At 35.6% G+C, this 27,429-nt stretch overlaps 1 protein-coding gene across 1 annotated transcript in view; it reads right to left on the bottom strand.

Moving 5' to 3' along the window:
- Nucleotides 1-27,429, bottom strand: part of EVI5 (ecotropic viral integration site 5) — a 214,395-nt gene that overhangs the window by 90,239 nt on the left and 96,727 nt on the right. The window contains 11 exon segments of the mRNA XM_051999991.1: nt 2,262-2,408; nt 2,948-2,980; nt 5,315-5,368; nt 10,933-10,993; nt 15,156-15,253; nt 15,362-15,451; nt 19,167-19,310; nt 20,598-20,723; nt 21,424-21,498; nt 22,390-22,496; nt 22,499-22,613. Of these exon segments, the coding sequence (XP_051855951.1) occupies nt 2,262-2,408; nt 2,948-2,980; nt 5,315-5,368; nt 10,933-10,993; nt 15,156-15,253; nt 15,362-15,451; nt 19,167-19,310; nt 20,598-20,723; nt 21,424-21,498; nt 22,390-22,496; nt 22,499-22,613 (1,050 nt within the window).

Below are 27,429 nucleotides of genomic sequence, written 5' to 3'. Positions count from 1 at the left end.
CTGTAAATTTTGTATGTAGCTCATTTTTGTATGTTGGCTCTCCCACTAGAATATAAACTCCTCAAAGATAGGGACTGCTTTTGCCTTTCTTTTTTATCCTCAGCTTTCAATAGAGAGACTGTTACATAGTCAGCTGTAACAAGTAATGCTGGTTGATTGACTAAAAGACTAACTCATTGACTTTACTTAAAAAAAAAAAAATGATGATTTTCCCATTTCAAACTAAATGACTAAATAGTCACCTAAATTATCTTAGCTAAGGAGTTATAAGATATGAGAGCTAAAATAAAAAAAAAAATTGCAATACTCATTTCTTTAAAAGTAAATATAATGGTAAATGGAATGAAAACCATTAACTTAATTATTTAAAAAAAGAGGCTTCAACTCAAGGTTATTAATATGTGACCTTATCCGGTAATTTTAGACAATCTAAAATATACAATAGTATTACTTTTAAGAATTTCCAAAGCTATTGATAATATGACTTCCTTTTATGGATTATTTGATTTATTACTTTATTGTTAATTGTTGTTAATTTGTAAAACAATAATTGATAAATTCCAATAACTGATAAGTTATTCCTTACATTTAACTGATCTTTATAAATGAAATTGAATATAATTTTTTCTGTTCCAAATCTGGTTCTTTGTAGATATAAAGTCATCTTCATATCTGTTTGTATTCTTCATAAAAACTACTGATGACCAAAAAATATTGAAGATAGTTATATTACCGCTTAATCTTTGCTTAGACATCTCAGAATTTTGAGTGAGAACCTCAGGTTCTCCCCATGCTGGAATTCTGGCCTGACAAGAACTCAATGTAGGTGGCAAGCTTCCTCTTCCCATGAGTAGCAATCCACATTCCTGACACTCCCATCCCCATTTCAGAAATATCTTCTGAAGCTCAAGCAGTGATATCCTTCTTCAGACATGCAAAGAATCATCATCTCTAATTCCTGCCCTCTCCTCATTTTGAACAGTAGCCTTAAAACTTTAATAGCCTAAACAAGCCTTTACTCAGAGGTCTCATTTGCCAAGCCTTTGATGTTCTCTGAACAACTTCTAGATTTCAACATTTAAAAAGAAATGTGGAAAAACTAAATTTGAACACAGCATCCTTATAAATTGTTGATTAATCACAAGTGCAGCTTAGTGTCCTAATTTGGTTAAGATATTACATATTTGCTTTACTAACAATATACAACATTACTGACTTATTTTTTCTTAACTACAAATTATGCATTTTCTGTCATTCCTGTGTCTCATCGAAATGATAATTTCCACAAATGCAAAAGGTGGAAAAAAATAAAACCTGTCATTTCAGTTGTCTATTACCAGTATTTTTTTCTCTATCAAAGTCCAATGTTTTAGGTGATTCTTCTCAACAGAGAAATATTTTTCCATTACTTTTTAGTCCTTCCAACATCAACTACTGCCTACCTCAGAAACCTTTCCTGCTCCATCTCCTTTGCTAGATCTTCATCAAAATCACACCCTCTCTCACAGTAGGTTCTATCCTGGGCCCCCTTCTCTTGTCCTATACTACTACACTTTGTGGTCTCTTCAACTCCTGTGAATTTAAAAATCATCTCCATGCAGATGAATCTCCAATCTCCCTTTCCTGCTCTAATTTCTCTTCTGACCTAAATTTAATCTTGCATCTCCAACTGTCTTGAGACTTCTCAAATTAGATGTCTGGTTAATATCTTAAACTCAGCTCTCTCCACCTCTTCCTTCCCCTGTAAGTAGAGTGTCAACACTCTCCTGAGTCCCTCAGGCTCACAATCTAGCAGTCCTCCTGGATTCCTCACTATCTCTCACTCCTCTATTTTTTTCCCTTCTTCCTTTTGGGATCATGCATGGCTCTGAATTTAGCCAAACTTGCTTTTTCCTGCCACTTCGTAACCCTGCTCTGCTCCAGCTGGAACTGCCTGAACTTGGGATGCAAAGCACGCCAAGTCAACTAGTCCAAATACCCTTGGGACTAAATGACCTCCCTGAAATGACATCTGGACGGTAAGAAGAGGAGCCCACCAGGCAGAGCACCGTGTATCCCCTGAGAAGCTGTGGAACGGAAGAGGACCCCAGGGAAGCCGTTACCAGGGCCGAGAATGGCTACTCCTGGCCCTGGGCAATCCTAGACCGTTCAGAATGGAGAACAAAATACTTAGGCGAAGAGCACAAGAGATCGTGCCATGGACACTGAAATGAAAAAACCGCGAATGAGAAAGTTGAGACAAGTGCTCCCAGGCTCCTTACCCATTGCTGCTGCTCCTGGAGCTCCCTGATGGCATTCTCAGCTTGCTCCAGTTTAGTACTGGCCTCATCACTCTGCTGTTTGATGGTGGCCAACTCCCGTTTTATGAGGTAGTTTTCCTCAGCCTCCTGGGCTCTTGTCACTTGTCCCTTAGGACATAATTTTTTTTGTAAAGCAATTGAGGACAGATGCAAGAAAGACTGCCTTTGTGAGGTTTAGCTATTTACTTTGCCATATTAAATAACCTCAGAGCATAGCACAGTTTTGGGTAACCAATAGCTATCAGCTCAGTACTACTTGAGCCTTTGGGGTAGAACTAAATGGGAAATTAAACTGACAGTCAACTGTTCTTGCAAAATTCAGTTCATGCAATATTATTTAGCTGCACATGCATCAATTAAACATTTCCAATATAAGAAGTGAATTTCACAGGATTCAGAGATTATAATTTGCAATATTTAAAATAGGATTTCAAATAAGGTTAAATGAAATCTAAAAGTAAACCAGAATTTTACCAAAAATGGCTTATGCTCATATGATAGAAGAATTACAAATATTTCCTTAAAAATGCATGTAAATGAGCATGCATTACAAAAGGATTTTCTAAGTCTAATGTTTAGATTACTTTTTTTTTTTTTTTTTTGTAGGGATAGGGAGAAAAATTGGAGAAAATGCTCAAGAACTATACCTGTATCAATCTATCTGCCAAGGAAGCACTTTCCTATAAAAGGAAAAATTCAGAGGAATATAAGGGAAAGAAATATAACAAAAGCGATAAAGTGATAAAATTGAGAATAGAAAGAGACAAATTATGCTCAAATTCCACCTACTTTTCATAAAGAACTTCAGAGAAAGTAATTCTATTAGGAAATTTGAATTTATATTTATTTTTAAGCTATTAATTTTTATTATTCTGACAAAAACATGCCAAGACTGAGGTAAAATACAGAAAGTAAACTGCTTTTGGCAGATTAACATTAATCCTAAATTGCCTGATGCAGAGAAAAGAGCTTTTTAGAAATTACTATTTCTGAAGCTTCCCAATTACCACCTTCTTCATTCCATCTGGTTCCCTAATCTTCTCCCCTCTTCATCCACAGCTCTGCACAGCCCACTGAAGGGCTCAGGTCACATGGATGGAAAGGAGGCAGAATTTGAGCACACATTTGAATTTACAAAGTGCAGTGGCGCTTGTGGGATAGAAGCTTCCAAAGAGGCAAAGCAAGGAAAGTTACATAACTGAATGTCCAGAATGAAAGTGAAATAGTTTACCACAAAAATCAAATAAAGAAAATATGTTCTTAGACTCTGGTTCTTTATCAAAATCTAGAAATAAAGCAGTGTAGATAACTCTGCTGTTGCAGAACTAAAGATGCTTATGACAATTTTTGTAACTACTTCATGACAAGGTTCTTTATACAAAACAGAAAGAGCTGAATTTTGTGGAATTCTGATTCCAAATCCATCATTCCTGAAAGCAACTATAATATTAGAGTTTCACTGAAATTAAAATACATCTTCCATGAGAATGGCTGCTTCCAAAAACAATTTCTATACCTGTCTCTATGTGATAAATATGTGAAAGGTTACCTTTGACCTCAATGTTTTTAAATACTGAATTTGGCACTCTTGCTATACTATCCAAAAAGAGAACAGTTAATGGAATATAATTAAAGATACAAAACTGCCATTTAAAAAAAAATAAGCTTTAAAAAATTAATCAACTTCAAACTATAGAATAAGTCATTCAATATTATAGTTATTCATATTTTTAAAATAAAAAGTAACATTTTCACAATAATCACATACCTCAGCCACACTGCCAAAAACACTAAAAATTTTAATAATTCTAATGATAAATATACATGTGCTTTTATCTATAAAATAATATAAACACATTTGTTTTAAGATATTGTCTTGCCCATATACAGTATTTCACAACATTGTAGTAAAATAAAATTTAAGCCACAGAAATGCCAACAATAAAAATTACATGTATTTCTTCAATTATTTGAATTAACTGAAATGATTATAGCACATTTACAAGATTTATAAGCTACAATAAACTGAAAAGCACTACTTATTAGTTTCTGCTTTTAAATACAGACTACTAAAAAGAAATTAAATTTAGGTTGATTTTATTCATTTTCCATTTTAATATAAAAAGTCAGAGAAAATCAGAAGACCAAAGCTCTGACAAACTGAGAAAGTCACTTTCCCTAAGTCTCAATTTCTTCATCTGTAAAGTAGGGATTCTTGCACAATCTATACAATAGGGTCATTATGAAGAGATACATTATGAAATGAAAAATGATACATAAATGTCAATTAAAAACCATGATAAACCAGCTTACTTTGGGATCAAAAGAGTAAAGGAAAGATATCCAAACACATAAAATTTGTTATCATATCAAAATCAAAATATATAATTGGAAAGGAGAAATTAATTTAAAATAGATTACGACTAAATTAACTACAACCTATCAAAATATTTGTTTTCAGCCCAGTAGTAAATAGTTTATATAACTGTAATGACAGAGGGAAAAGGTCAGAGTTGAAAATAAAATCTTTCCTAAGACCTAAAAGTGTAAATCTCATAATATAATGAAATCTACTATAACAGGCAATAAAATTTCCATCAATGACCAATAACTTCTTCTATCCAAAAATGCCAGTGCTAATCTGTAAATCAATTACTAAAGGATTTAAACTATATTTGGAAAATTATGATAACTTTGTGAAAAAACATACTGGTAATGTTAAAATAAAAAAGGAATTTTTGTTGACTTGATTAGATAAAGCAACATTTACATTGTATAAAAAAGTTCAGTTTGAACTTTTATATTGAAAGCACGCAAGATTTAGTTTTTTATTAATGTCAAGTTATTTAAAAAGGCGAGAAGCTAAAGCAGCTAAGCAGCAAATATTGCAATTTAGTGGACAGATGTTACATTTTCCATGCAATGTTCACTTAACATAATGTTCTCCCCCCCCCCCCCGCCCCCGGCAAATGTATAATTGTGACAGAAATCCAATTAAACAGTACTATACTTACTTTTTCTAATGTTTCAATGCGCTGTTTTAAAAGTCTATTTTCTGTGCGTAATCTCTGTAAGAAATAAAAGTAATGTTTTCAAGTAGTCTTAAAATAGAGAAAACTTTACCCAAGTCCAAATCATTACTAATATATAATTCAATTCAGCTCAACAAACATTAAAATGACATGATGTTTAGATAAAACATAAGCAAAGAAAGTAAGTTTTTAAATGTTTTTGCTGCCAGTGACAATTTTTTATAGGCATCTGCTAAAAAACAGCAAAAAGTACAGCATATATTTCTTACTGAGAACACTTGAATATGTACCAAACATAGAAAAAAGCAATAAAAAAATTCCCCAAGAAAAGCTCTCTTCTTCTATCAACACTATGCAATATTCATAGTGTCAAATTTCTAGCAAAGGATTTGTTATTACAATAATATAGAGAGGATTGTCTTCCAAGAACATAAAGAACAAATCACAACTATCTATAACTTAGTTTATAAATCCTAGGGAATAATGTGAGGAACAGAAAGAATAACTTATTTTGCCCAGGATTCACAGCTGGAAAGTATCAAAAGCCATATATGGGTGCTTTCTGACGCTAAGTAACAGATGTCATGTAATCAATCATAGGACATATACTAAGCACTGTCTGCATCAGGGATTGCACTTAGTTCTTAGGAAGAACATCCCAAGGAAATGGCTTCTTTTCAAAGGAGACAAAATGTACACAGAAAAAATATATACAAAATAAAAGCCAGTAATTGGTGGGGCGTGGGAAGCACCAGTATCTGAGGTGGGATGGAGCAGGATAAGGGAGCAGGAAAGCCTTAGGAAGGATGTGGCACCTGATCTGAGCTTTGAGTCATCTGAGGAGACTGAGAGTTGGAGATAATGAGGTCCCCATCTTACTGGCCCTCAGGCCAAGGCAAAGGTCCAGAGAGCAGAGACGGAGCACCATATACCAAGCAGGCCCGAGTGTAGAGCAGAAGAAAGGGATTAAGGCATAAGTATGGAATCAGGCTGTCGGGAGTTTTGAATGCAAAGCAGTGTGATTAGTGTTTGACCCTGCAGGTAAGAGGAGTCATGAGAAATACTGAGCAAGAGGATGGCAGATTTGGGTTTTAGGAATATCACTCTGGAAGCAGCACTGAGGATGACTAGACAGGGAAAAGAACCAGACAAGAAGGCCAAGGAGGAGGCTGTTCTCAGTCCATGAAAGAGGCATTGACAGCCAAAACTAGTAACAGCTACTTAAGCCAAGAGATGACAGATGCAAGAAATACCGCCGAGGTCGAATTCACCAGACTGCTGACTTTCAGCCGAGATGGCAGCCTGCACTGAGGGAAACTACCCAGCTCTCATGTATTCTCTCCAGTGAAAGCCCAAAACTTGTATCACCATGAAAAATGAATAAAAAATTCAATGAGAAACTATAGTAAGCCACTTCTTTTATCCCTTGTTTCTCAGTGTTAAAAAGCCATGGGCAATTGGAGACTGTCAGCAAAGTAAGCAAAGGCTTGGGTACAGGCAAAATGGTCTATTGCCAACCAGAGTGACCAGAGATCACCCAAAGATTCTTGTAGCTGTGGAAAATTAAACTCTAACTCTCTCAGGAGAAAGGAGAGATGAACTCCTAAGAAACTCCCAGGAAGTCAGAAATCCCCAGTTTTGTTAGAAATCCACTAGGGGGAACTTGGGAGGCCCCAAGAGTGACAGCTGAAATCTGAGATTTCTGGCACTGTTCTGAAAAGTCAGAGGGCACTGAAGACCCAGCACATCAACTTCAAGGATCAAGGACAAGGAGGAGGGGAATGTCTGATGATTAAATTCTAGCAAGAACAGGTCAGTGCAAGAACCCAAGGAAACCAGAGCAAGAAATAGCAGGGTCAAACACTTCAACCAAAAGATCAGGAGCAAGTAAAAACTGGTATTGGCACAAACCTTAAGTCAGAAATTAAGAGTGAAGAAAGTAGTATATAAATCTGTAATAACTTAAGCAGAAAACGAAAGGAAAAATGGATTTCCCACAAAGATTACATGAATACCTATAAGAAATAAAGCAAAGGATAAAAAAAAAAATGAAACAAAATCTAGAGGAACGGGAAGGACAATATGAAGAATATGCTTGAATATGCTTGAAAGAAAAAGTGGAAAAAATAGACCTTGAATGAAATGAAATAAAGGTGTTTCAAGCATTTTTTATGAAAAGTATAAGAGTTAATAGAAATTTTGGAAAATAAACATAAAAATTAAGATAAACTCAGAAAAGGTAAATTTATTTGAGTAACTGAAGGGGATGTATAATAATACAGTGTTAGCATTCTAAAAGGGAAGAAGAAACAAGTAGCCCTTCAAAAATTTATGTTTTTTTGAAAATAGAGAATTCAATTTTACAATTTCAACTTTGTTTTAAAAACATCAAGCACTTATAATCTCTCCTTCCTACGTCCATCCTCACCGATCTCCTGTTATAATGTGTACCAAAAAAATCTCAAAAAGCATTTATTAACCACGTTATATGTTTGATACTGTGAAGATCTGCAGTAGAGATGCCAAAAAAAATGCTGTTCCTGCCTTCAAGGAGCACATACAATGGGAGAGATCATATGCAAATGATCATGTATATGTAATAGGATAATAAATGGGGAAAAATAATCAAGTGCTAATTTTACTTCTGAAATCATCATGTTTTTGTTCACCTAGGTGAATAATCCACTCTCTTATTTTCATATGTTTTCCTCAATCACATTTTTTTTTATCCCTTCTCATTGTTTGCATATACCACTTGGACTTAATAATAAATGATTTTTGAAATCTGTAAATTATTTCCTTTCTCATTCCAAAATTTATCCCCATAAAATCATAAAGTAATTCATGTACTACTAAAAGTTTTTTTAAAAGTTAACTTTCTTGTTTAATTCATTTGAGCCATTCAAGGGAAGGGAATAATTTAATAATACAAAGGATAAGAAGTTAGTGAGTGTTTCTCTCCAGCCTCTTATTCTTGATTTATGCTTCCAAATATTCAAAGCATCAAATCACATACTATCCCCACCTCCTGATATGACATTTTGTAATGTTGTCATACTTTGACAACCATTAATAAAGAGTGTTATTCTTTTTTGAGTACCTAAAAATTAAAGTGAACGTCTAAATTAAAGAAAAAAGTAACCCATGAATACATTGGATTCTTCCTGTGAACATGAACACAAACTTTCATAGGTATGACAATGGATTTAACTTTTAAATAGTGTCTTAAATAAATGTTGGTTGTCAGGTTTCTGTGCTGTAATTTTGCCTTTTTCTTTGCAATATCAGAAAATTTTGCTTGGATTTTTGCAAAAATTGAATTTGTTTCTTGGCATACTGAGGCTAAGATCAAGAATATAAAGAGGAAAAGGGAAACTTCTCAAAAGTAAAGTAAAATCAATTAAAAACAAGATTCATGGTTTTTAAAATACAGTTGTTCTAGATTTTACTTTTTTCCTTTGAATTTTATGTTTTTGATATTACGAATATGTGTGTGTGCATATGTGATTTTTTCCATATCTAGTACCTAATTCCATCTGGATCAGTGTATGTATGCATGCATGTATGTATATGTATATATGTAATGTATATGTGTAATATATATACTGGTCCAGACAGAATTAGGTTCTGGATATAGAAAAAAGCAGGTCCAGGGGGATATATATTAACAATTATTTTTCATGATTCCCATACATGTGACTATGTCATGAAGGAACTCTCTCATAAAGGTAGTAAGAATGTGCCCATGACAATGAATACAGCTGGGGACTAATTTTATCCTGTAGTTCATTTTGGATGTCACACACCAAGAGAATGTGTGCAATGGTCTCCACCCCAGCATCGTAGCTGGCACTAATGCTGGCCAGCTTGCCCAACAGTGGACATTAACGTAATGTAACGCTCTGTCTCCCCAGTGGCCCAGAAAGGCCTTCTCTCTGTTCCAAGGAGCTCTGGCAGCGTGGCAGGGCTCAGGCCACTTACCCCCTTAGTCCCAGAGTTTTTAACTGAACTCTGGATTTGATAATTCGAGCCCTAATGAGGACAATGTTGGGCTATGGGCTGTCTGAGAGGAGAATTAATGCCCAAACAAGGGCTTAACATCGGACTCTTCTTCTAAGGTGTTACTGAGCAAGTTTTAGCAAAGTTTCCACACAGGAAAGGCTACGTGTTAACTTGAGGGTGGCTGGCTATGATATTCTGTAATACACTGACAGAGCTCCCTGCCTTCCCTTCCAGAGAGGGCTCCTCATCCAGTCACAGGTTCAAAATCAAAATGCGATGTGTAATGTGTAATTTGAGAGAATCCATGCACTCCCCTGCAACCTTCACTTGAGTGAGATCATTAACTGATGGCCCAGTGACTAGTGAAAGTCAGAGCGCCACAAACTGCTGAGGTTCATTTTTAAATTTTTTCAAATTTATTTTATTGTTCTAAGGCTGAAAGTGGCATTTCAACCAGACCTACTAATTCTCACTCAAAAGAAGCCAACTGCTATTATCACTGAGGTTATTGTGCCTTTGAGAATAGATACTCATCTTTCCAATCAGCTAGAGCTTATAAAAAAGAAAAGACAGAATAGTGGCTGATCCACAAAGACTTAATAGAGTACCATGATCTACTGACTAGGATCCAGTCAAAGACTACACTAACTGAATTGAAAAAGTGTCATGGGCACATCTTAAGAAGAAATTAATGTGAAATTCAATAAGGATGAATATATGTTCATGTAAATATGTGTGTCAATTTTTACGTACATATATATTGAGTGTGACAGTACATAGAGTAAATATAAAAGTTTCTTATTTTAGCAGGGCATGATTTTATTTTTTTTATTTGATGGAGGAGCAATGGGTTTTCTTAAATAGGGGTTACTATAAATATCTTTTATATGTTATACTTATTTCAGAGATAAATACTGATTATATATACATATATGCATATGGACTTCAAATGTAAGTTACTAACCATGTTTGATTATTACTGCTTATTTATTCAGGAAGAAAGTTCTGAGATAACTCACAAAAGGGATAAATGTATTTTTTTATTTTAAAGCTCTGTATTTAAACAAAAAAATTAATTGAATACAGGAGAGCTATCTGTTCTGTCAGAAGAGGGATGGCAGGGGATAGGGGAAGGGTGAAGTCTCAGAATGAGTATGTACCATGGGTTTGGGGACAAGGAGGCTGAGTCAGCTCCCTTTGTCCTTAGAGCAGCTCCACTGAAAGCATACTGAGGAGCCTGATTTCAGGTATCCTTCTAATCACAACTGATCTTTGCACATGCTAATGTGGATGCCTTTCCAAGAAAGCCAGATCTCACTATATATTCCAACAAAGAGGAAAAGTAATTAGCTATCCTTTAGAAATTCAACTGTATTCAGTTTATGTATCTATTCATAAGTCATAGAGATGAAATTATTCCTCTCCCCCTCCTCCCCGGTACCTGACTGGCAAGTACAATGAAAAAAAGAATCCTCGTTACTAAGTTCACTGCAAACCAGTGGCAATACCAAGAGAACCCAGAGCTCCCCTGACGTCGTAGCTCCAGTTCCTTGGAGCTCCTCCTTACAAGTCTGACCAGGTTGCTTCCTCATGCTTACTTTAATTTCAACTTGCTCCTCCATTTCTTTAGTTTTTATTGTAGTGTATTCCTTTTCTAACCTAAGAGAAAAATAAAAGTTTTGATGTAAGTTTTCTCAAAGTAATCAGAATAATCCAAATTTTAAAAAGTTACAGAAAAGGACAAATTTTGATGAAATTCACTGTTTATAAATAGGAATGCTGGTTATGTAGAAGCATCATTTTAAAAATCATGTTAAGAACAAAAAAAGCACAGGGTTCTTCAATCTTACATAATTCATCCCATTTTATAAAATAAGAAGAATTCTTAAATGTCCATCAAATTCTGGTGTGGAGTTGCAAAACTTAAATTGTATGAATCCTAACTCAACTAAACAATGTCTAGTAGTTTTTTATTAGATATAGTCTCATCCACATTGGCAGATGACCCTAATGGGTAACATTATCACAACCTTCACAGACAAAATTAAATTAAAAGTGATTGTGATTAATTAGAGAAGTATTGTATAAAATATAAAACAGTACAAGGCAAGTCCAAAAAGCTACATAAACAAAGAGTAGAAACTAATCATGTCAAAGTAAAGCTGGAAAAAGTCTGCCCTGAAGATGAAATTAAAAGTAAGGCTAATATTTTCAATATTTATAAAATGATAATCACGAATGATAACACTTATTTAAAAACACATAACTTAGAACAGACTATTATAATGACTCATTATTACATACATCTAAAGATGCTGAAGATTCAAATTTACTCTCCTAGCTAAAATTTCACATAATAATCTATAATATCAAATGTTGGTCCTGTTTTCATTTACTAGAATTTAAAAGGATTATCCTCTAAATATACAGTAAAATTACTCCTCAAAAATTGGCTACAAATTTCATAAATCAATCAATACCCATTATGCAATAGAACTGCATTCCTACAGAAAAAACCCAGGTAAAGGAAGAAGAAAAAATTCAGTAGAGAAGAAAACACTAACACAGTGATGACTATGTAATTGGTGCAGACACTACCGCAGATACTGCTTGTTGATTATTAGTTGTGTTGCAAGAGTAAGCTGATTTCCTTCCAATAGAAGAAGCTGGAGGGATTTGTTGAGATTATTGGGAACAGTGAAATGTTCCCCAAAGATAAAGAAGCCAGGCTTCAATAAGAGCAAAAGGAGGATCACAGGTAAAGCAGGGAGATCTGTCCTTTGTTAAGGGGTTGGAGAACAGAAAAAAATGGAAGGAAAAGGAAAGCTGTACAATTCCAGGTTTGTTTGTTTGTTTTTTAAATAGGATTTCTAAAGTAGTAGATAAAGATATGAATATAATAAACTTAGCTTTTAACAAATTTCTGATAGTTTTTGTCAGACTATATTCATATAGAAGAGGGGAGAAATTTAGAAGAGACAATAACATAATTAGCTGGTTTCAAAACCAATTTGATGGCTAGATTCAAAGAATAGTAATTAAAAACTCAATGTCACAGGGATTTACTGCTCTGAGAACTGGATTCTGGTCTATATTTCCCACCAGGAAGTACACCAGTGGACTTTTCCATCCCATTCCAGAAACCTCTTCTCCGTAAAAGAAGACCTTCAGTCCTAGAACACACACCTCATAACTACTCTCCACCCCCAGGACTCCTAGAACACCCTCAATCAACCTGGAGGATGGAGGGCTCTACCCAGAATAGCCATTTCTTTGTTTTCCACTAGGCGGCACTCCTCCACTGTGTTCTCAGGTCATCCAGCCATACCTTCTCCCTCAGCTTTTCCATTTCCTTTTTCTTTTCTTTCTTTCTTTTTTTGATGAGGTAATTGGGGATAAGTGACTTGACTCGGATCACACAGCTAAAAATTGTTAACTGTCTGAGGCTGGATTTGAACTCAGGTGCTCCCGATGCCAGGTGCCCCTTTCAAGTTTCCTTTTAGGCATTGTCTTCCCCATCACAAGCTCCTGGGGGCAGGGCCAGTTCTTTTTTTGTTTTTGCATTCCCCCTTAGCATAGTGTCTGGTGCACAATCAATAAGCACTTACTAAATGCCTACTAAGATCTAAGTACAGTGCAAAAGAGACAGAGGAGCAAACAAGTAAGCACATGCGTATAGACAAGGTGAGGAGTAAGGTGTCAGAAGATACGAGGAGCAGGGGACTGGGACAGCACTGGGACAAGAAGGTCTTCAAAGACCAAATAGAGCCTTTTGTGTTTGGTCCTGGAGGAGATAGAGAGCCACTGGAGTCCACAGAGTAGGGAGATGACACCACCAGACCTCAGCTTTAGGAAGATCCTGGGGGTGGCTGAGTGAAGGCTGGGTTGGAGAGAGAAGTTCAAGACAGGCAGATCCCCAGCGGCTCCCACTGTCATCCAGGCTGAGGTGGCCAGGGTCAGCCTGCATCAGAGGGGGGGCAGCATTAGGGCAGTGTCCTAGGAGAGAAGGGGCTGCAAACGTACCTCAGAAGGCCTGGGCCATGGTCTGGATGCAGGAGAGTGAGAGGGGCAGATCTAGGCTGAGCATCTGGAAGGACAAAAGTGGCCTCTGCAATAACAAGAGGTCTGCTGAACACTTGGGGTGAGATGCCCAAGGTGCAGCTGGAGGGGCAAGTCTGGGAGTCAAGCAGAGGGATAAGACAGGATCCAAGAATCTTCAGAACCCAGTGGGAGTGGACTGGGTCAAGCAAGACAGAGTCCAAGGGCCAGGCAGGACAGTCCCTGAGGCCAGGCAGGACAGGGCTCAAGGGCCAAGCTGGACAGCTCCTGAGGACCAGATGGGACAGGGCCCGAAAGTCAGGCAGGACAGGGCCCAAGGGGACAGCTGCTGTCTGGGAGTGAGACTCACAAAAAATGCTGGACAATCTGGAGAAAACCTAGGGAGATCTGACCACTGGAAACAGCATCTCCAGGAATACTTTGTCTGTTTTCATAGATGTCAGATTAATTAATTATTGTCTTATTGTTTTTCTAAGTTCAAAATTACACCTAATTCTCTACATAAATGTGTAATTGAAGTCCCCAATTTTAATAAAGATTAAAAATTAAAATTTAATGAATTGGGAAGTTTAGAAAAGCCTGTCCTCTTAAAATCTACTCTAAAGAAAGAATGGATATTCATGTTTCTGGGACAAATTTTTAATACACATTTTGTTCTATAAGAAATGATGAGCAGACTCATTTCAAAAAGACTTGGAGAGACTTACATGAACTGATGCTAAGTGGAGTAGAACCAAGAGAATATTGTACACACCAACAAGATTATGTGATGATCAATTCTGATGGATGTGGCTCTTTTCAACAATGGGTTGATTCAAGGCAATTCTAATACATTTGTGATGGGGAGAGCCATCTGCAGCCAGAGAGAAAACTATGGGGACTGAATGTGGATCAAAGCATAGTATTTTCACCTTTTTGTTGTTGTTTGGTTGTGGTTTTTTTCTCTCATGTTTTCTTTTTTTCCTTTTGATCTGATTTCTCTTGCAGCATGATGAATATGGAAATATATTTAGAAGAACTGCACATATTTAACCTATACTGGACTGCCTGCTGTCTGGGAAAGGGACTGGGGGGAGGGGGGGGAGAAGGGAGAGGTAGGGAGGGAGAAAGGAAGGGAGAAAAATTTGGAATACAAGGTTTTGCAAAGATGAATATTGAAATCTATCTTTGCATATATTTAGAAAAATAAAAAGCTATTTTGAAAAAAATTTAATACTGTATTGCTTAGAAAGTCAAAGAAATAGATTAGGTTTTCCCTCAAGGTCTTTTTAAGATAAGGACTTGCACATAATTCATCACAAGCCAAAATCTGTGACTAATTTGTTCTTGAATTGAAGAGATTATTTAAAGAAAACAAAGACAATATATTCAGGCAGATCACACTGTAAAAAAAGACTAAAAATCCTTACTAGTTTAATTCTAGGACTGGTGCTAGTCAGTGAATCAGTGAGCAAGCTTATTAAAAGCATAATGCTCAGTGCTAGAGTTTTTTTTTTTTTTAATGTAAAAAGATAATCTCTACTCTCAAGAAGCTCACAGACTAATGGGGAAACCAACAAACTAGCTACAATACAAACTGCAGTCAAGAGAAGAAAGTCACCTTTAATAATCAGCATTATTTAAACAGCCTCAATTTTACTGAAAATATAACATGCTCTAATGAAACTTAGAAAAGTAAACAAAAACATACATATAACATTTAAAGTATCCCAAAATTTTACTATTTAAAAAAAAAAAACCAAGAGATGCAAACAATACCTACTTTTTCATCTTTTTTGAATTGTATTTGACTTGATAAGATGCTTGAATTAATTTGTCTGGACCACTGTCAAACTGATGTGGAATGACCTTTTGAAAGTGCTAGAGGCAATAAGAATAAATCAAAAGAACTAATTAGTACTGGTTATTATTAACTGATGCTGCCAAATCGGGAAGCCACGAATATTGGAAAGTAGCCAACAGACTCACTTGTAACATTCCTTCCATGTCAAGCTGCATGAGTTCAGTTTGATTCATCTGAAGAACGGCAAGTCCAACCCGAAACACTATCTCTAAACCCTAAGAGGGAAAAATGGCATAATTCTACATTGTCACATTTTCTTCATAAACAAAAAACAAATGTGATTTAACAAAATAGTGTCAAAATTTATTAGTCTCCGTAGTGTAATAAATCAAATGTCTGACCTTGTTCTACTTCTCTCAAGATTTTTTGAGGCAAGTATTTAAAAATCACCTGTTCTGTTTTATATATCTTTATTTTTTAATACAAGCTTTTCCAAGGCTTAAAATGAAAGGAAATATGTCTTCCTGATTCTTGCTATTACTACCATGGACTTTGATTGATCTACTGAGGTTTTATAGGAAGTATACTTCTTTTCCTCAACTGCTAAAAAACACAAAATAAAAAGCTTTATTAGAGTACCCGACAAGGAGAGCCTTTAAAATAGATAGCATGATGCTTTTCTTTCTATTAAGCTTATCTTTCTTCTACTATATTCCTTGCATTTTACTGTCTTACTACTTTTATATAAGCTCTCTAAGATTTCTTGCTTCAGTTAATTTCCAAACAGTCTTAAAACAGGACTAGTCCTAGTACCATTAAATCTGACTCAAGCATTAAGCATTCTTACTTCCTTATTACCATTTAACTGCTGAATTTCAAACTACATTCAATTAGGCATTAAAAGTCAATGTTCCCCAATAGGTGAATGGTCAAGGTAGAAAACAAATAGTTGGCAAAAGAAGAACTGCAAAGTATTCACAATCATGTGGAAAAAATGTTCCAAATTACTAACCACAAAAGAAATGCAAAGCAAGGTAAGTGGGAAGTTTTACCTCATACCCTACACATTGGCAAAGATGACAAATGATAAGAATAGTTTTGACAGCATTAGGGAAAAAAATTTCGAATTATGAAAATAAAGTAATTAAAATGTCCTTTTTTTTGACCTACAGATTCTATTCTACTCTATGGAAGCCACAGATATACATGAAAATATTAATAATAACTTTTTTTGTGAAAACTAAGAACTGGAAGAAGGTGGCTATCCACCACAACTGTTAAACAAATTGCAACACATGAATATAATATAATATTACTGAACCCTATAAAATGACTCTCTCTCTTTTTCCTCTTCCTTCCCTCCCTTTCTCTTTCCTTCCTTCCCTCCCAACCGAATGTTGCAAATTATAAACAAGAAGTATGACTTGGAAAAAAGGAGATGAGAAGATATCTGCACCTCTTTGCAGACATGTTAGGTCCACAAGAACTGACCAGAGCACATACTCTCAGGTTTTTTTGATATGCTTATCAGTTATTCTGGGTTTTTTTCTTCTTTTATTTTGGAAGCTGGGTGGAAATGGTGGGGGCCCTTTTTTTTTGGAAGGGGGCTTTCAAGACATAATACTGATTATACAGGATGATTCTCTGGGAGGAAGAGAAGGATGGAAACTATGGTGATATTTTAAAAAGTAAATAAAAAAAAATTTTAAAGTAAATGTTAACAATTAAATTTTTTTTTTAAGCTAAATGTTAAAAGTAAATGTTACAGGAGAGTTAGCAGAAACCTCATTCTTCATACAATCTAATAAAAATAAAACAAAAGCAATAGTCAAAAATCAGTATCATCTCTTAGTATTATACAAATGACTAAAGTACTCCTAGCTGCTAGTTACATTTATCACAACACCATCAAACAGATCCATTTATAGGTGACAAAAACCAAAGCAATGAACTTTTTTAGGGACGGGGGACTGAGAAGTTAGGATTGGGATACCAATGTAAAGTACTAACTTTTTCTTTATGCCAAATTGTTTATTTTACAAAAGACTTCAAATGATTATGTACTTTGCATTAATATAATTATGGATGTAGGGTGAACAAACATTCCAGACACTGAGAGGGAAACAGGACTTCACTCTGTGTACTTCCTGAATAAAATGATCATATGAAAAGTATATTTTCCTGCAAAGTGGGTCCAACAAACTAAGAACTAACAATTTATACCCTAATGTGTTGTTGTAGCCTAAAAAATCCCTACAAAAAAATTGATTAATCCATAAAAACAATAACCAAGCAAGGTGTATTTCTTATACACTACAGTTGTTGCATTCTGAACTTTGTCTACTATGTCCCTGAAATGTCTTCATCCTGCAAGCTCACTCTAGCCCTGGATTCAAAATACCCTTTGTCCTTAGAGCTCCTCCCTCTGAAAAGAAAACACTTCTCTCATCTGCTACTTAAGGAAAGTGTCCTGGCCAGCCACATCCTCATTCTTTTCTAGGCTGAACTCTAGACTTTCTCTACCTATGCTCTATAAACCTCATCATGCTAGACACTCATTCAAGCCCTGGAACCAACATCTACCCCATAACTCACCCCATATATCACACCTCCCCCAATCATTTTTTGATCAGCTTGTCTTTATATGTTATGTTCCACCTTTAAAATGTGAGCAATTCCCAAGTCATTATTAATCAGAGAAATGCAAATTAAGACAACTCTGAGATACCACTACACACCTGTCAGATTGGAGAGAATGACAGGGAAAGATAATGCGGAATGTTGGAGGGGATGTGGGAAAACAGGGACACTGATACATTGTTGGTGGAATTGTGAATACATCCAGCCAGTCTAGAGAACAATTTGGAACTATCCTCAAAAAATTATCAAACTGTGCATATCCTTTGACCCAGCAGTGTTACTACCAGGCTTATATCCCAAAGAGATCATAAAGAAGGGAAAGGGACCTGTATGTGCACAAATGTTTGTAGCAGCCCTCTTTGTAGTGGCCAGACTTACATGAACTGATGCTGAATGTGGCCATCTTCAGCAATGAGATGAACCAAATCAGTTCCAATAGAGCAGTAATGAACTGAACCAGCTACATCCAGTGAAAGAACTCTGGGAGATGACTATGAACCACTATATACAATTCCCAATCCCTCTATTTTTGTCCGCCTGCATTTTTGATTTCCTTACAGGCTAATTGTACACTAGTTCAAAGTCCGATTCTTTTTGTACAGCAAATTAACTGGATGTGTATACATACACTGTATTTAACTTATACTTTAACATATTTAACATGCATTGGTCAACCTGCCATCTGGGGGAAAGGGTGGGGGAAAGAAGGGAAAAAGTTGGAACAAAAGGCTTTGCAACTGTCAATGCTGAAAAATTACCTATGCATATAGCTTGTAAATAAAAAGCTATAATTAAAAATAATAATAATAAATAAAATGTTTGCAATTCAAGGACAGGGATCCTCTTTTTTTCTGCTTGAATGGTTAATAAATGCTTATTGACTGGTCATAGTTCTCCTTAGATGATGTGATATGGTATTGACCCCAAGCTCACAAATTCTATGCCAGCAAAGCACAAGCTTTGTCAGGTAGCAGCTACAAGTACAAAGGCTCTAATGGCCAATGAGAGACTGCACCTCAGTTGGTGGAGAACCAGAGCATCTAGATTTTGTTACAAACACTTAGGGGCAAAAAGTTTGAGTGTTAGGTGATGGATTGGCTGCAATAACTGAGGAATATCTTCTAACGTATGAAAGGATGTGATTTGCCTTTCTGGGAAATGGAACCAGAATAATATATAATATAGTTCTTTAAATCCTTAAAAGTATTGAAGAATATTTTGTCATTCAATAAGTCATTTATACAGAGCTATTTAAAAGTTTCAGTTAGAGTAATCCATGAAGAAATATTTAATTTTAAAATTTAAAATCCTTAAGTAGTACCAGGATAAGAAGGATTTCCAATGGCTTACCTCAGACATAAATATGTCAAATATCCTTGTTGCCACCGGTAGTGGGAAAGTTGTAAGAAAGATGGTCAGAAACCAAGATGATGCATACATAGATGTATGAAAACTCTGAGACTGAAAATGTACAAAAAGTTCTGGTAGGTGCTCCTTGGAAGAAGAACAAAACACAATATAATAAGTCTCTTAAAATGTATCCTTATTTATAAATTGATGGAAGCAAATATAAGCCAAGAGTATATGACAAAACAACATAAGGAAACCATCAGATGAGATTTTCCCAAAGACTACAATTATGTTTTATTATCTAATTCTTCCATTTATAAACCTCAAATGCTAATACTCTAGCAATGCACTATGTAATTAAATACTGAAATTATAAACAATCTATAAAAGCCTAACATCAACAGAGTATAAGAATGACACGTAAGATTTAACATAGATGAAAAAAGAATTTTGTAGTTACTGATATGGGTAGGGACCATATGCACATAACAAAGTTTCCCTCTAAAATATATATACCACTGGCAGCCATTTTCTACAGGACACAACCTATATATTATATAGGCTTCCCCAAGTTATGGTAGAAGAGTTTACAATTCTTGTTTTCCAAGCATTCCAAAGAAAAATATCTATAATAAATAGCTCTAAGAAAATGATTGTACAATTATTTTACCTTCCTTAGTATTTTTCATCAAGTTCTATTTTTTTCATTGAATATTTTGGTGCCATATTTATACTGATATATATATATATATATGTAAAGTGGAAGAATGTTAGTGAAAATAAAATATGGAATATCAGAACAAAGAATGATACAATTCTACTTCATATACACATTAAAAATAGGAATGGTAAACTATGTATTGTTAGCATAAAATATTTGTTTTCGATTTGATTGTTTGCATGTCACTAAAACTACTTTCACTCTTAAGTTCATCGATTTCTTTACATATCAGTCTTATCATTAGATAGTATCAACATTATATCAAGACCATTCATCAATTTTAAAATTCATGAAGAACATAATGGCCATTGGCATGATATTACAATCATCACTCCATTGTCAATATGTTAATAACATAAAGGCCTGCAGAGCGTGCAGAGAGAAAGTAAAGGAAAATAAAGGCACAACCACAGGAATTGGGATAACTGGCACAACCTCCATATGAGAGAAAATTGATGCTCTTTGGGGGTCTCTGATCTCCTCCAAGCATTTTCAGAGAAGTTCTTCAAAGATAAGTACAGCATTATTTTCCATGTTAATATACTGTCAGCACAAAGAAAATGTCTCTAAGATGCCATTAGAATAAATGACTACATCCTCTGCTTTAAAATACTTTACATATTAAGTTCATATGTTTGTCCTTTTATAAGAAATTAGATATATATGTATATATCTCTATATATCTATTATGTTAACATTGAACTTTTTACCTGTATCATGCATTCAAACTGGTACATGCAAAGGCCCAATTCTGCCATGCTTGGCTTAAAGAGTTCACGCAGTCTATAATCTTGCATTAATTTAACAAACACACAGAAAGCTTCTTCTTCTGGCATCTATGTTAGAAAAAAGACAATGTAAAGTACTTATGATATCCATGATATGTGTGTGTGCGTGTGCGTGTGCGTGTGTGTGTGTGTGTGTGTGTTAGAACTATGCAAATTTATTAAGGCTGCTGGTGTGATATACTTGAAATGTTTGTTAAATGATATAAAATATATTTGAAAAAATTAACTATTTCAGAAGAAATTATATGAGAATTGGGAAACACCAACAACAGCCTATATTCATTAAGTATTTTTTAAGATTTACAAAATATTTTTTCAGAACACTCTGAATTAAGAATTGAAAAATACAAATATCATTATCTTCATTTTATAAATAAGCATAATGAGGCGGCTGCTGCTACTATTGGCTCAAATTTAGAAAGTACTTTAAGGTTTGCAAAGCACTTTCAAAATATTATCTAATTTTATCCTAGAAGAACCCAGGGAAGTTCTTTTTTTTTAATTAACCCCACTTTACAGATGAAAAAATTGAGGCAGAGTTTAAGTGACTTACATAGAGTCACACAGCTAATAAGTGTCTAAGGTCAAATATGAACTACAGTTTTCTTGATATCAGGTCTCAGGCTCTATCCACTGTACCACCTATGTCTATAATTAGAAGATAACAATGAATTCCATTTTTTCCTAGAGTTTAAATGTAGTCCTAATGGCTCAGAATTTCATTCATGCTTCATGTGAACCAACTTACCTGCATGAGTAGCAGTCCAACTATAAAAGCACTTCCCTGACAATATCCAACCTCACGATCCACTAAAGAATATGCCTGAAAAGTAAGTAGTTCAACATATCTTAATATATTATTATATAAAATCTTTGTTTCTCTAGAGGCCTAAAAAAAGAACAATGTACTAAGCCTTTTATTAAGGATGGAAAATTTCTTGATCATTAAAAGATGTCATCCTACCTATTTCAAGCCCAACCAAAGATTCATAGATTTGAAATTTCATTAGACAATTCCCAGTTGCAAGTTTTCTGCTAAGAGAGGAGAGAGAGTGGTACAGACTTGGGCAATAAAACAAAAGCTTAGAAATAAAGTATCATTTCTAGAAATAGGAGTGAAGAATTGGCAAGGCAAAAGCTGTTTTATAAGGATCCACATTTAGCAGTGATCTAACTGAGCTTTACTAAAGAGGAAAGAAATTCTGGGCAGGAAAAGCATGAAGGAGAGTGTCTGGGAAGCTGGTTCATAGCTGAGCCTAAACAAAGACTGAGGGTCTGACTCTTCTTGATAATGCTAGAGGAAGAAGTCTGAATGATGGGAAGTGGGCTAAGTCAACAGCTAACCCAAATTTTAGTCATCTGGAGGGAGATATCAGCCTGTAAAAGAGTCATCTCTTTGGAATAGGGATTACAAACTACCTAACTTTAGAGCTCACAAGGCTATCTTATATCTACAGCTCCCTCACTCCCAGCAAATTATGATGTCATTATTGAACTTTAAGGTCAGATAATGAGGCAAGAAGAACAATTTGTAAGATTAAGAATGAGTATTTAAAAATCCAAAACAAAAGGAGAGCAGAAAATCATGATAGGAGAGTAATTAATTGCCCAAAGTCCAGGTTTTTGTGAAGGGGCCTAGGTTTCAAGGTAGGAAGTCTATACATTTGAGCTTTGTGAATGTGAATCATTTAAAAAATTAATAAAGCAATCTTACCTTCATTACATTAAATAAAACCTCCTGTCCAAGACTATCTTTTTCTTTAAAGAAGTCATGTTCAGGATATGTTCTAGCAATGTCCCTTCTGATAAGTTTTTCACAGGAGAGGTCATTTTCAGTAGCTCAGAATACTGATCTTTAATTGGCATACTTTGAGCACTGCATAAAAGCTGCCAAACAATTGCTCTGAAATGGTGAGGTATTCCTTTTCGAACAAGCTCCTAAAGCATTAAAAAAAAAAAAAATTCATTACATTGTCTCCTTAGAAAACCAAAGCAATCTGGCAGTGAGAAAAAAATTCAAAGCTATGGTTTACAATCAATTTTAATCCAGCTCTCTGGGGACAGATATGATCTGTAGATTGCTATCAATTTAGTTAATGTTGCTACAAAGAATAAACTGACACTATAGTAAACTGTTGTGGCTATTTCATTCATTCTGACGGTTCTAAAATTCTCTCTAAAAGATGTTGAGAAGTTCTAATATTCAAATTTTAAGAGAGGGCTTCTCAATCTTTGGGTGATTCCTAGTGGGGCCTCTGGGCTCCTAAGCACAAAAACATTTTTACATGAATAAAATAATGTACTGGATCACAAAAGGAACCATGTTGAAATACAGTTATCAAATACTTTAAAAACAAGCTCAGAGACCTCAGGTTTAAGAACGTCTGTTCAAAAGGATTCCAAAGAAGATAGCCACTGAGCCACAAAGAAAAGGGGAATATCTGCACAGCAAACACAGAAGCCTTTGGAGTAAAAGGCTCCTCCAATGAAGCACACACACATGGCCTGCTCTGTTGTGTCCAGCAACTCATGGTCATTATTTTCAGGGCTGAAAATCTTTTCCTGTTCTTTTCCCCATATACTTGGCCCCAGTTCTTTCTAAATCTAGCTTATGTCTTCATATGCCCTCTGGAAACTCTAATTCATTAAACTTTTCTTCATCTTAAGCTCTTTTTTTTCACTTTCTTTTCTTTGTTATGCTAATGGGAATCTGACATTTTAAAATAATGATAATAACGGTTATTATTATCATCGTCATTATAGCTAACATTTACAGAACACCTACTATGTGCCAGGCACTATATTAAGTGCTTTACAATTATTATGTCATTTTATCCTGGGAGGTAGGTGTTATTATTATCCTCTTTTTACACATTAGGGAAATGGAGCAAACAAAAGTCAAATGGCTTGCTCAGAGTTTCCCAGCCATTTGAATTCAAGCCCTGTGGACCCCAAGTCCAGCCCTTTTCTTCCAGCGCCACCAAGCAGCTAATTCTCATTTTCTAGAGAACCTTTTCCAAAGCCAGTCTCCCTATTATTTGGGAGACAGGGGGCCAGAAGAAAGAAGAGTTTGCCCATTCCTAGTTTGCTACAGTTACTTCTATACTGTGTTAGAACCACACAGCACTCTTTCCCCTTTGGAGATTTATTCCTTGAATCTCTATCAACCAGGCCAGATCCTTGTTTCTGAGATTTCTCCTTTTCAACCACAGCCTCAAGTTCCTCCTGCCTCTCCTGCTCTATAATCTGCTATGGTCTCATATTCCTGCTTAAACCTGAGCCAAATTCAGCTCTACACGGGCTCCTTGACAATTCCTAATGCTGGATCACACGTGATTCACTAACAACATTCTGGGACGTTCATTCATCTAAACTGCCTTGCTACACTAACGGAGGGAGCCCTATCCCTGTGCTGACTAAATACACTAAATACTTTTATTTAGTTTCAACTGGGCCCTCACTGCTTACTACATGGCAAACTTCTGTTCTTTCTTGAGTGGAGATCCTGCTCCTTTGCCAGCTGTTTCAAACCTCTCCTCTACATTCAGTCCCATCTGCTTTCCTTCCCAGCCCCACTTCATACTAGCTTCATACTTTGAGAAAATCATGGCTATCTTCTTCCTCTAATCCACTGCTTCTTAAATTGTGGGTAACGATCCCAAGTAGGTCACATAATTGAATTTGGGGGTTGCAGGAAATCTGGCAATAGTAAAAGGTTTCTGAATGCAAGGAAAAAAAAAATCAAATCCAACTGTGTCAGGCGTCTGAGGGGTTTCTGGCAGCAATTGCTCACATTGCATAGTACTTCACTACCATCTTGGTTCTGAACACAAGAACACACACTTTGCACTGTGTGCAAAATGCAGCCAGAAACATCCCAGCTCAGATTCGAGACGAAGTCACATAAAACTCTCTGGTGAAAAGGGGTAACAAGTGGAAAAAGCTTAAGAAAACCTGCTTTACTCTACTTCTATGCATCTACTACTCTCAACACCTACATCTTTATTTATCCTTCCCTCCTTAATACCTTTTTCTTCAGAAGAAAGAGGCCTTCTCTGTAGCTAAAACCTTTTGCTCCCATTCTTCCCAGTGTCCTCTAGAAGCTCACACTACCAATGAGGCTTCATCTCTCACTTTCCATCTCTCCCAAATGACTGCCTTTCCTAGCCGTGTTCCAATGAGCTTGACTTCTCTCATTCTAAAGAGCCTTCACTTGACTCTATTGACACTATTGTCTCCTTCTGTTTTTACGACACTTCCCCACCCCAGTCTATGACTGCTTTTTCACAACTTCCTTTAAGCTCTTAGCATCTCTCATCTGTGCCCAATACTATATCATGAGTACTTCTCTTTCTACTATCTACTGGAAGTGCTCAACTACTATCATAGGTTCAAATGGCATGTCTACACAAAAATTCCCAAATCTATACATCTAGCTCTAATCACGTTCGTAAGGTCTTTCCCCCACCCCTGAGACAATTGGGGTTAAGTGATTTGCCCAGGGTTACATAGCCAGGAAGTGTGAAGTGTCTGAGACCATATTTGAACTCGAGTTCTCCTGACTTCAGGACTGGTGCTCTATCCACTGTACCACCTAGCTGCCCAGTCTTGTATTTTCTCCTATATGGCCCATGGACCCCTAAAACTCAGAATGTCCAAAATGGAATTTATGATTCCCTGCTTCCCAAATCATATCTACTTCAAATGCTTTCTATTTCTATTGAGACCACCACTAAGCTTACAAACTTGAAGGAATCTTTGATTCTTCTCTTTCAATCCCTATATCCAATCTGTTGCCAAGTCTTGTTCATTATGTTCCATCTGTATCCTAGATGCAATCTAGCTTCAAACCAATCTGTTAAAATAATCTGGTGGCTCTGAAAAATGTAAAAAATTAAATATACTATCACAAAATCCACAAAATTTATCCAATGCAAAAAAGTCACAGCTAGATCAACAAAGTAGAAAAAAGTCATATTTGTCTGTTTATCTAGCAAAAAGGCTATGATAGAGCAAAAAGCATCAGCAGTCTAAAAGATGAAAGACATCTACAAAATACTACTGCCTTCAGAATCCCCTCCCAAAATTTCAAAAGACAGTTGAGAGCAGGCCCTGCTATTAACTTAGATGCTAGATTAATTTAAGTCTAAAATTATTTTTATATGAAACCAGGAGAATAATAAGCAGTTAGATCAGACAATACAGACCCACTTTTTACAGTCATCTTTTGTTTTTAGCAATAATAGCAAAACCATCACACTTGGACTCAATAACTTAATGATCTATATACCATGTTAAAAAGTCACAATTGTATTTGAAAAAGAAATCTGGAAGAATGATTGTATTTAATGAAATGAATACAAAAAAAAGGTTTGCTCTAGAGATAATGAATTTTTTTAAGAATTTAAGGCTCAGTTTTTCAAGATATCTTAGAAAAGATTTCAATAAAATGAAAAAGAGAATAGATCGATCCTATTTTTTAAAAGGCAACAGAAAAAACACTAGTAACCAGAATCCAAATGCCTATTTTCTAACATCTATGTATACATAGCAGGTTTCATCTTTATGATATTCACAAATCTGGTTACAGAGTAAAAAGAGAAAAATATGTCTGCTGAAAAAAATGAGTAGTTAAACTTATATATCTACAGACAAATCCAGGCATTACTATATAATAACTGAATGGACTATATTTTCATCTATGTATAAAGATTCCTCTTCAAACCAATCATTTTTAAAAAGATCAGCAGTGATCTCCTTCCCTAGTCCCCCAAGTAAGAGAGAGATGATCAAAGAAACTGTCTTCATGTTGTTTTTCCCCATTAGACTGTGAAATTTTTGAGAACAAGGACTGTCCTTTGCCTTTCTTCGTATCTACAACTTTTAGTACACTGTCCAACATGACTGAAAATGGACCAGGTAAAATTGTAAGATTTTCTTTTATAAAATTACCCTGGCATGGATTCTGTCAATATAAAGTAATTATTAATAAAAAATTAAAAAAAAAAGATTTTCTTTTATAACCATACTTTTAGAACTGATCAGTTAATCAATTACATTTGATATTACTTCCCAAATAGAACTCGGGAAAAAAAAAGTCACACCTCCAAATTATGATTAAATTTGGCAAAAGTAAATCAGTCTAAATTGTTTTGTATTATACAAACAAAACTTAGAACAAAAAAAGCACAACGTAGTACACAGAGAGCTGGTATTACATCAGAAGGCATGAGTCTGAATCCCACTTTTACCATTACTAGTTGTGTGATAAGTCCCAATCTCTAGAAGCTTCTGTTTACCCAACTGATAAATAAAGAGGCTGAATTAGATGATTCTCAAGATCCAGTCCAGCTCTTACTCTACAGATACTTTTTATCGTGCCAAATGATCAAGGACTCCCTAATGCCTCACTCAGCCTGACACCTGAAGCCCTCCATGATCTTTCCATCTCTATTTGCTCCCTCTCACACTCACTGGCCCGCCCAGCTGTTTCCAAAATCCAATCTCCCCTCACTATAGGCCTTTGTCTCTATGAGTGGTCCCATTGGGAGGAATGAACTTGCTGTACATTTCTCTCAAAAGACTTCCTTGCTATTAGCTTCAAAGTTCAGTTCAGGGGCTGCCTTGCTTTGAGGCCATTTGTGAATCCCCGATTGTTAACACTTGTTCCCTCCTGATAGGACTTTGTATGTCCCTCTAGTCCCTTCTTGTGTATCTAAAAAAGTACAAGGCTCCTCAGAGCAGGGACAGATTT

The sequence above is a fragment of the Antechinus flavipes genome, chromosome 4 (assembly GCF_016432865.1).
Source record: "Antechinus flavipes isolate AdamAnt ecotype Samford, QLD, Australia chromosome 4, AdamAnt_v2, whole genome shotgun sequence".
Lineage (NCBI taxonomy): Eukaryota > Metazoa > Chordata > Mammalia > Dasyuromorphia > Dasyuridae > Antechinus > Antechinus flavipes.
Note: the sequence above shows the minus strand (reverse complement) of the source record. Positions and strands in the feature narration are given on the sequence as shown.